Source organism: Mastomys coucha, unplaced genomic scaffold, assembly GCF_008632895.1.
Source record: "Mastomys coucha isolate ucsf_1 unplaced genomic scaffold, UCSF_Mcou_1 pScaffold21, whole genome shotgun sequence".
Classification (NCBI taxonomy): Eukaryota; Metazoa; Chordata; class Mammalia; order Rodentia; family Muridae; genus Mastomys; species Mastomys coucha.
In genome coordinates this window covers 135435415-135446166 of record NW_022196904.1, presented here as the reverse complement: position 1 = coordinate 135446166, position 10752 = coordinate 135435415, and the positions used below count along the sequence as shown (strand labels likewise).

At 49.1% G+C, this 10752-nt stretch overlaps 1 protein-coding gene and 1 pseudogene across 1 annotated transcript; one reads left to right on the top strand and one right to left on the bottom strand.

The window, feature by feature from the left end:
* The first annotated feature begins 1520 nt into the window (after window positions 1–1520).
* LOC116101000 (glutathione S-transferase P-like) lies at window positions 1521–3957 on the top strand. Its single transcript, XM_031384695.1, has 7 exons — window positions 1521–1591; window positions 1752–1787; window positions 2189–2295; window positions 2415–2502; window positions 3239–3342; window positions 3434–3541; window positions 3715–3957. Coding segments are annotated over exons 1-7 (633 nt in total). The 5' UTR covers window positions 1521–1590; the 3' UTR covers window positions 3904–3957.
* A 392-nt stretch (window positions 3958–4349) lies between these two features.
* LOC116101001 lies at window positions 4350–5749 on the bottom strand (annotated as a pseudogene).
* Between the last annotated feature and the right edge of the window lie 5003 nt (window positions 5750–10752).

Below are 10752 nucleotides of genomic sequence, written 5' to 3'. Positions count from 1 at the left end.
GGTCTAGAGACCAAGTTTCAGGTCAGCCAGGGCTGCACAGAGAACAGAGAAACACAGTGTCAATAGATAGATAGATAGATAGATAGATAGATAGATAGATAGATAGATAGATAGATAGATTCATAGATGGATAGATAGATGGATAGATGGATAGATAGATGGATAGATGATAGATTGATGGATAGATAGATAGGTAGATAGGTAAGTAGGTAGAAGTGAGGTTCTCAGGGAACTGACCAGACCAAGCCAGTTTAAATCCTGTTTACTAGTTGTGTGATCTTGGGCATGTCATTTCACTTCTCTGTCTTAGTTTCTGTCTCTGTAAAAACAGGAATAGTGCCAGTCTTGAGGATTGATACATGTAAGCCTAAACTCTTTTTTTTTTTTTTAAAGATTTATTTATTGTATGTGGGTACACTGTCACTGTCTTCAGACACAACAGAAGAGGGCATCAGATCCCATTGCAGATGGTTGTGAGCCACCATGTGGTTGCTGGGAATTGAACTCAGGACCTCTGGAAGAACAGTCGGTGCTCTTAACTACTGAGCCACCTCTCCAGCCCCAAGCCTTAACTCTTTGCTAAGAGTTTTCTGTTATAGTATCACCAAGAGAGGAGGGGATAGTTCATTAGTTAAAATCCCTTTATTCTGGGTTGGCGAGATGGCTCAGCGGATAAGAGCACTGACTGCTCTTCCGAAGGTCCTGAGTTCGGATCCCAGTAACCACATGGTGGCTCACAACCACCCATAATGAGATCTGACGCCCTCTTCTGGTGCTGTCTGAAGACAGCTACAGTGTATTACACCAGAACAAGCAGACCAGAGCGAGCGGCCACCTGTACAACTACAGTGTACTCATACACATAAAAATACATAAATAAATCTTTTTAAAAAATCCCTTTATTCTTTTCTTGAAAAGATAAGCTCTTGCTATATAGATCTGGCTGGCTTGGTGATCTTGGTGTAGACCAGACTGGCCTTGAATTTGAAAGGGCTGCCTCTCCTTGTATTTTGAGTGCTACAAATAAAGGTGTATGCCACCACTCCAGGTGCCATTATTGTTGTTGTTGTTGTTGTTGTTGTTATTTATTTTTTGTCATTTATAGACATGGTTTCTCTTTGAAGCCCTGGCCGTCCTGGAACTCTGTAGACCAGACTGGGCTGAACTCAGAGATCTTCTTCTGCCTCCCAAGTGCTGGGATTAACCACCGCCCCTCTGCATTGCCTGATTTTTACAAGAAGCATTTATTATTATATCATGTGCTGTTGGCTGACTTTCATGCATGTAAGGCACTGTCCAGCCCCTTGAGGACACAAGAAACCGCGTGGTTTGGGCATGTTACATGTGAGGTTTACCATGTGTGCCTCTTGCAAAGCTCCAGTAGAATACAGCACCACAAATATAAAGGTGACTCTGCCCTGCCCTGCCCCACCACGTCTGCCAGGAAAGCTGGTACACTGAACACCAAGACTTGGCATGTTTCTGGAGCAGTGTGGGATATCTGAGGGGGTGGAGCCTCGCTGTCAATATAAAGCCTCAGGTCACTTCCTTTCTTCCTGCTGGGCTAGCACCACACTGCATCTGCTCAACAGTAAGTAGGAACCTGGAAGTGAGGGCAGTGAGGACGGGGGTGGGGTGGGGGGGCAGAGTTACACCCCCACCCCACACCCGCTTCTTTCTACCTGCCCCTTGGCCCTGCAGCCCCAGGCAAGGTCCTCCTTCATCGCGCTTTTTGTCTCTCTCTCTCCTAGTGCCACCTTACACCATCGTCTATTTCCCCTCCCGAGGTATGGCCTCAGCACTTTCAAGATGAAGGGCACAAGCAATAGTCATCTGGGTCACTCCTGGGAATCCCCCAACAGTGGGATCGGAAGGGCGTGGACAACACTGTGTTGGGGGCAGGACTACAATTGTGGTTGGTGGGGCCCGGACTGTCCTCTTAGCTTCCGAAGGCAGCTGCACTGCCCGTAACTTTTCCTTCCTTCCCTGTGTCTTTGTGGGGTTGGGTCTTCGCTTTCCAAGATAACGTTAGGTCGTGGACTCTCCCACCACATTTCTCCCCTCTCTACGAGGCTCCCAAGCAAGTTTAGTCCTCTTGTCAGCTTTCCACTCTCCCAAACTCTCCCAGGATGCTCTGAGGGTAGGTCTCTTCTGTCACCTCATCCCTGTCCTGCACTCCGCAATACAGGGCGTTGTGAGGTTATGCGCATGCTGCTAGCGGACCAGGGCCAGAGCTGGAAGGAAGAGGTGGTGACCTTGGATGTTTGGGAGGAAGGCACATTCAAGGCTTCCTGTGTGAGTGATTGTCTCCCCCTCCCCTACGGGGATGAGGTTGGGGCACAGCCTTAGCGTGCTGTGTCTAGGGCTGGGGGCAGCCAGGTTCAGCACTCTTTACAGAGGATGTTTTCTCCCAGCTGTTTGGACAGATCCCCAAGTTCCAGGATGGAGAGCTCACTCTGTACCAATCCAATGCCATCCTACGGCACCTGGGCCGCTCCTTTGGTGAGTCCTGAAGCCCAGCCCCTGAGAGACACCTGACAGATGTTCCTCAAAATGTCCTGGGGCTTTGAATTGCCTCACCTGCAGCCACCAATGTCCCACCTGGCTGGAGGGCAAGCGGGTTACCCTAGAGGATGGTGCAGGACCCAGGGTCCAAAAGGCTACCCGTGTGCTGATGGGCTGTCTGAGTTTCCAGCTTGTACCATTTTTCTAATGGCATCCCATAAGACGCTGTGACTTTTTATGCACGGTGGGGCTAGAGACTTCCCAGTGGACCTTCCTATCCTTTTGAGTCTGGGAAACCACAGTGAAGAGGGAAGTCACAGTGAAGAGGCCTCAGCCTTTTTGAAGAATGGCAGGACTGTGACAGAGGCAAGCTGTTCTCCCTCTGGTTAGGAGAGGGGTCCCTGGGGTTCCATACACCATAGTAGCCTGGAGGGACATGGGTAGACAGCTTGTCCTGGGGGGGGGGGGTACAAGCTGGAGCCTTTGTCTTCCCTCGGTGTGACAGATCCAGGTGGCAGGTATGGGCCAAAAAACAGGCCTGGGCTTCAGCCGGTTGTCACCCTGGGAGTTGGTAGGCTCTTCCCCTGTGATGGTGGTGCTTGGCCGAGCTAGGCAGGGAAGAGCTCCAAAGCAAGGTTAGAGAGTAGGGTCCTGCAGGCCCAGGCTGAGTCTGGGGGAGCATGAGGGAAGAGTATAGAACCTGAGCCTGCTGCCTGCCTGCCTGCTGACCCAGGGCTCTATGGAAAAAACCAACAAGAAGCAGCGCTGGTGGACATGGTGAACGATGGACTGGAAGACCTATTCAGCCTCATCGCCCGGCAGTATCGCCATATCCTTGTATGTAGGGGACATAGGCTAGTGACAAGAGGGGTGGTCACTTTGGTCAATCTGGCTGCACATGCCCTGATGAGATCATTTCTGACCACAGAAGGAGGGCAAGGACCGGATTCAGAAGGAGCTTCCAAGACACCTGAAGCCATTTGAAACTCTCCTGGCCCAGAACAAGGGTGGCCAGTCCTTCATTGTTGGTGATCAGGTGAGCACTGGGTCAGGCCTTTCCCACCCTACTCATGGTCAGATCCTTCCTCAGAAGGGTAAACTGAAGCCAGATGCGGAGGTAGAAGCAGGAAGCATCCAGTGTTTCGTTGCTCCATGGAGCCTCTCCCAATCCCACCTCAGCTCCAGCCCTGTCACGCCCTTGTCCTATAGATCTCCTTTGTGGACTACCGCCTGCTGGACATGCTTCTGAACCTTGAGGTCCTATTCCCTGGTTACTTGAATGACTACCCCCTGTTCTCTGCCTACATGGCGCGCCTCAAAACCCGACCCAAGCTCAAGGCCTTCCTGGAGTCTCCTGAGCACGTGAACCGGCCCCTTGCTGCTTGCATAAAGATATGAGCCCACCTGCCTCCCCCAGGCCCCACCTAGACCAATAAAAATGACCAATGAGAGGAAGCTGTACTGTGTGACTGGGGACCCTCTACAGGGTTGACACCTAGGCCACCCTTGCTAAAATGTCAGGCCCAGAGCTTGACAGGGAAAGAGGGACTTTGGGACTCTAAACTCCCAGGTTCCACTAAAGGGCTTTCTGTTGGGAGGTGAGTGACCTTTAATCCTACAGGGTTCCTTCATCCAAGAAAAGTACAGCCATAGCCCTAAGGGTGGCAGCTAGTTGCTGCCTCTTTTGATGAACTCATCCTGGGCAGACACTTACCCTCAGAAGTGACACATATATTTGATTTTCATTAGAATGCAATTTTTTTCCACACTAGTAATTCAAAACCCAAGATCCAGATTATATATATATATATAATATATAAATATATATATATAAATGCAAACAATTACTGTGCTTCATCTTCGGGACAATAATGCCAAGTCAGCGTCTCCTCGTAGAAGGCAATGACAATCTGAGGACACTTCATTCGCCTCCTTTGCCAGCACCAAGTCAGCCTCAGCCTCATCTGAGTCCTTCCATTTCATGAGTGCCATGGACTGGGGTTTCTTGCGGGGTTCCTTGTACCGTGGGATGATGGGTTCTGGCCAGGTGTGCACGGGATTCAGCTGGTGACAAACAGACTCAACACAAGTAGTGTAGGATCTGAGTGTATTTCTCAAAAATGACATGAAGCTTTTACAATCATTACAAAAGAGAGATGAAAAATCTGGCAGCACAGTAGTCGAGGTACATCTGAGGCCGTCTAAAACACACTGGATCTAAAACATCAGCCATCTCCTCTGGACTGGCGCAGCACCCCTGGGCTCCAAGCACGCTCGGGCCACATGGGCCCGGCCAGAGTCCCTGGGGGCTGCGGATGTGCCAGCCAGGTGGGTAGAGGCTCAAATCTCGAATGCTCAATCTCTTGAATCTCGACTGGTGCTGCACACACACCCCCGGGGGCCAAGTGCTCTGGGCCCGGGGGGCTATGGACCGCATGAATCTACGTCCTAGTCCACCTAAGTTCTAGTTCTAGTCAGAGTGAGAGCGAGTCCGAATGCTGACTGCTGAATGTTATCTCTCTCTCTCTCTCTCTCTCTCTCTCTCTCTCTCTCTCTCTCTCTCTCTCTCTCACACACACACACACACACACACACACACACTCTCTCTCTCGGTTCAAGGTCCCGCCTATCCTAGGTAAAACGCCCACTATGCTAATCTTTTGGGGAAGTAGAGACGTATCTCTTGCTAATTCCTAGGAGTGGTTCAGCTGTAAATAAATCATATTTTGATGTGCACCTAGCATATGAGTACGAGGACATATCTGAGCTACCTCTGAGTTAGGGGTGCCAGGCGACAATGTGGGGGCAGGAGACTGGCTTTCCTTAAAGTTTTCGCCTCAAACTGTTGTCACGCAAAGTGTGCGTGGCACATGAGAAACACTAATTCTCCTTGTGTCTGTGGCACCAATTATTCATTCAGGATCAAGACCTCTGGCAAAGCCCCTTGGTTTGTCAGCAGCACCTCTCCTCTTCTTCGATTTGCTGTCATCAGTTTCACTGTCAGATAAAGATTTCCTTTCTGTACCATCTTTTCTTTACCAGCGTTTACAGAATTAAGAAATGCTTCATTTAATTCTGGACAATCTAAATTTTCTTCTGGTTCCCAGGTATTGTCAGCCTCTGCGAACCCCTTCCACTTCAGGAAATACTCCACCTTCCCATTTACTACACGATAGTCCAGTACTTTTTCTACCACAAATTCTTCAGGCTCTGCCTCTCCAATTCCATTTTGTTTCTTTCCCATTTTTGTACAGTGTAGTTTTATTGGAGGCCATTTTTAAAATTTAATCAGAGACTTGAAGAGTTCACCATTCAGACACTCAGGGCCTCGGATCCTGCTGTGACACATGTATTTGAGTGTGTCACATGTGTAGGCATGTGGCCAGTTCTCATGTGTTATCTGAGGCCGTGGACAGTTGGATTCTCCTATCCCACATGCAGGCAATCAGCAAGTCCCTAGGGCAAGGATCGCAAGGCATGCCTGCTGTTTTGAAAGTGGGAGCATTTGGAGACTGGTGGCCTTTTGTACCCAGGTTAAAAGCGCTGGCCAGCTGCTGCTTGGGATAGAGCAGAAGAGTAGATTCAAGGGGACTGGCTTCATTCTCCCAAAAGGTTTCCCTTTTATAGCCCTCCTAGGATTGAGAGGGCTGAGAAATGAGATAGGGATCAGGGCTCAGCCTGAGATCAGGTCTCCAACCTGAGATCAGGGGTCATCAGCTCAGGGAATAGGTTTAACCCAGGGGTCAGGGCTCACCTGACATGGTCTTAGGACTGAAATCAGGATTCAACTCAGGGATCAGGACTTAGTCCAAGGATTAGAATTCAGGGATCAGGGCTTAGTTCAGGGATCAGGCTTCAGTTCTGGGATCAGGGCTTAGCCGTTGAGTTGCACTCCTCAGCTACGTCACACAGGCAGGAAGTCTATGGGAATTTTCCACCATCTCTTACTGTTGCTTCTACAGTAGCTGCTATTTGCCTGTATGTGGGTCCCAAGAAAACATGGCTGACCCTCTCTGGGCCTGTTCTCTCTCACGCTGAGGCCAGAGCAGGAATTTGCACCCAGGCAGGTGGATGCTAAGCCTACATTGTTTCCCAAACATCCCTAGAAATTACTTCTGCAAGTTCTCAGGACAAGTGCAGTGACTATTAAACACACACGTAGTAGTTACATATTAAATACTCAGGCTGAAGTCAAGAGGTAGAAATCTGGGGCCACCTCCAAACTCGGGCAGTCTGGGTGTTTGTGTCTGGGCTAGGAAGGCTGTGTATCAGTTCTGTACACCTGGGGGGGTGGGCGGGGGTTAAGCTGGGGTGAACACTTGCCAGGAGCTTCTCCTCACTCTAACCACGGATGTTCCAGACCTCCAGACTGTCCAATGGGACAAACCCACCCCCTCCCCTGAGCTCTGAACATTCCTCTGCCAACTTTAGACAGAGGCTGGAGGGAGGAGCCTTGTTTTGCACGCCTGCCTGCATGGTTATTTTCTGCCACAGCAGAGATTCTGCCCTGGGCCCACAGACACAAGCTTTGCTGTTTCTACTCAGCTTAACTTCTGTCGTGACCCCAGTTTTTGTCAGAGCAGGAGAGAAAAATGACAGGAAGAGTTTTGCCCCCAGAACTGCTTTCATCTTTAAAAGTATAGCTACCAGACTCGTGAGGCAGTAGCCTCTGCTGCCAGAGTTCAGGTGCAGGAGGCTTGAGGCCTTCTTCCCACAGAGCTGCCTGGGCTATTTTTGTGGAAAGTTACCATTTTGCAAGTCTGAAACAGATGCTTTTTCCTGCTGTTCCAAAAATAGGGTAGCTGCGACCTTTGGCTCATAAGTTCAGCCAAGGCAACAGTTGCATACACATTGGGATGGCTGCCCACTTCCAACCTGGCAACCGCCTGGGCGTCGCTTCCTCCCACTTCGTGTTAGTCCCCAGCATTCTCCTCCTGTGCCAGGTCTTGTCCTTTATTTGCAGGACTCACATGCTCGTCAAGGCTAACCAATCCCAGAGTCTCAGCTCTGGCTGTAGTTAATGGATGCAGAGGTGAACTCTCAAGGAACAAAGAACTGGGCCAATATGAGTCCATCTCTGACAGACTACCCCACATCACTAGCACAGTTGGTTCCAACCCTTTCTTCTGAGGTGGACCCTCTTCTGACAAAGGAAGCTTCCTTTGAGGTGTGGGTGGGGTGGCTCCATTCTGGTCATGATTCATTCTCTCTCTCTCTCTCTCTCTCTCTCTCTCTCTCTCTCTCTCTCTCTCTCTCTCTCTCTCAGTCTGTGTGTCTGTGCCTGTCTCTATCTCTGTGTGTCTCTATCTCTCTCTGTCTCTCTCTCCCTCCATCTCTCTCTGTCTCCATCTCTCCCTTTCTCTCCCCCTTCCTCTCTCTGTCTCTCTGTCTCTCTCCCTCTCTCCATCTCCCCCCCCCATCTCTCTGTCTCTCTCTCCCCGACTCACCACCAGAGCAGGATGGGGAGACTTTAGGTTCTTGGCACCATGTTTGAGAAGCTGACTTCACTCCACCCATCTGTCCATCTTCCCATTTGGTCATGCAAACCACAAACACTTTCCTCTGAAAATACAACTTGTGCCAAGCAGATGGTACATACCTTTAACCTCAGCACTCAGGAGGCAGAGGCAGATCTCTTGAGTTCAAGGCCAACCTGGTCAATGGAGTGAGTTTCGGGGCTACACAGAGAAATCCTGTCTCAAAAAAACCAAACCAAAACAAACCAAAACAAAACAAAACAAAAAACCCCAAGACAAAAAACACAAGAAGAGAAGGAGAAGGAAGGAGAGAGAGAACTTGTATTCCTTTGACGGGGAGAGACTGATTTTCAAAATATGTCCACAAATCCTTTGACAATTTCCTCCTCAAAACACGGAGCCCTGGCTGGTTGGTAAAGTTCTTGCTTTGTTCATGAGGACCTGGGGGCTGGAGAGATGGCTCAGAGGTTAAGAGCACTGGTTGCTCTTCCAAATACTCTGAGTTCAATTTCCAGACACCACATGGTGGCTCACAACCATCTGTAATGGGATCTGGTGCCTTCTTCTGCCCTGCCAGCATACATTGCTTTTTGGGGTTTTTTTTTGGGGGGGGGGGGGAGGTTGTTTGTTTGTTTGCTTGTTTTTCTGAGACAGGGTTTCTCTGTATAGCCCTGGCTGTCCTAGAACTCACGCTGTAGACCAGGCTAGCCTCGAACTCAGAAATCTGCCTGCCTTTGCCTCCCAAGCGCTAGGATTAAAGGCATGCGCCACCACTGCCCAGCACATTGTTTGTGTGTGTGTTTAAAACAAAAACAAAAACAAAAAAAAACCAAAGCAAAACAAAACAAAGCAAAGCAAAACAAACAAACAAAAAACCCACAAAAACAATGAGGACCTGGGCCAAGCATGGTGGTGCATACTTTTAATCCCAGTACTCAGGAGATAGTGGTCATGAATCTTTGTAAGTTTGATGAGGCTAGCATGATCTGGCAGAGCTACATGATGAGACTCTGGGTCAAAAAATAAAAGGCTGAGGACCTGGGCTCCACTCCCATGTAAAAGCTGAATGTAGCAGCTATGTGCCTGTAATCCCAGCATGTGAGGTGGGAGATGAGACAGTGGATCCCTGGAATTTACTGGCCTATTTAAAAAAAAAAAAAAGGCTATAAATTCATCATAGCTGAAGTGTGTGTGTGTGTGGTGCTGGGGACCGAACCCTGTGTGTGTGAATGTGCGTGTGTGGTGCCTGTGTGTGGTACTGGGTACCGAGCCCTGTGTGTGTGAGTGTGTGTGTGTGTGTGTGTGTGTGTGTGTGTGTGTGCTGCTGGGGACTGAGCCCAGGGTTTTACAATGCTATGGATATGCTGTGCTATTGAATGGAGATGTACTGTGACGTCACAGAGTCAGAGACCACCAGAAGCAGACAGATAACATCCCTGGCTGGAAGAACCTGCCTATGGCATGGTATCCCCCCACCTGCTTCCTTTCTGTCACTTAAATAACGAGTGGGCTATAAATCAGCTTCAGGCCTTGGTGCCTCTCTGTTCACCTGAGTGATGATCACTAGACACGTCTGTCAGTTGGAAGTCAGAATTTCCACACCACGCTCCACAGGCTCAGGCTGTATGTTGACAAATGTTAAAACAGGATCTATCTGTATAGCCCAGGCTAGCCTTGAATTCCTGCCTCTGCCTCCGAAATCGTAGGAAAACAGGCATGTGGAATATTTCACCATTGGCTTTGTCAGCCCTAGAATTTGCCTCCTCAGAATGGGGGGTATAGAGGACACCTGCTCTCATCCCAGGGGTTGGAATATGCAGGTAACCATTGTTGTGATGTAGACCACAGACCTGAGCTTGTAACACTGTGAGCTGTACGCTAGCCCATCCAGATGACCCTGGACTTGTGATAAGGCAAAGAAAGTGTTTAAGCTTCTCTTATTCTAGTATTTAAGCTGCTGTTATTGGAAGGCTTGGTCACCGAATCTGCGTTTTTCTGGTTCATATAGAACCCAGTGCATGAACAAGAAGAGGAAAGGGCTGCAGAGTTAAGTCAGTCAGTAAAGTGACCTGACACAAGGACCTGAGTCCAAATCCCCAGGATCCATGTGAAAAGCCAGACATGGTAGCACACACCTGTCATCTGGTGCTGAGAGGGCAGAGACAGAAGGATCCCTGGAGCTGGCTGGCCAGCACATGCTGATGAATCAGTAACCTCCAGGCTCATGGAGAAACCCTGCCTCAAAAAATAAGGTAGAGAGCAACAAAGGAAGTGCACTGCATTAACCTCCTGCCTACACACACACTCACACACACACACCACCACACACACACACACACACACACACACAAACACACACACACACCAGAGAAAATCTTAGGGGTTTTCTCAGCCTCTGAAGAGGAAACTTTTCATAGACTTCCTTGTTTTGTTTTTTGAAATGCTACTTCTTAAAAAATAATAAAAGCTCTCCCAAGCCCAGCACAGTGGCAATTGATTGTAATCATGGCACTAGGCAGGTTGATCCAGGAGGACCAGGAGTTTGAGGCCAGCTTGGGGTATATACAGAGTTCAAAGCCAACTTGAATTACAGAGATCTCCAAAAAATGAAAGAGAGAGAGAAAAGAAGGAAGGACAGTGGGAAGAAAGAAAAAAAAGAAAGATAAAACTCACAAAAACCAAACAAATAAAATCCTAGGTGAAGCCGGGTGGTGGTGGCGCACGCCTTTGATCCCAGCACTTGGGAGGCAGAGGCAGGCGGATTTCTGAG

Coding starts and splice junctions, on each gene's coding strand:
- LOC116101000 (XM_031384695.1), top strand. Junction 2,503..3,238: donor GCACCTGGGCCGCTCCTTTG/GTGAGTCCTGAA, acceptor CTGCTGACCCAG/GGCTCTATGGAAAAAACCAA. Junction 3,542..3,714: donor CCTTCATTGTTGGTGATCAG/GTGAGCACTGGG, acceptor CTTGTCCTATAG/ATCTCCTTTGTGGACTACCG.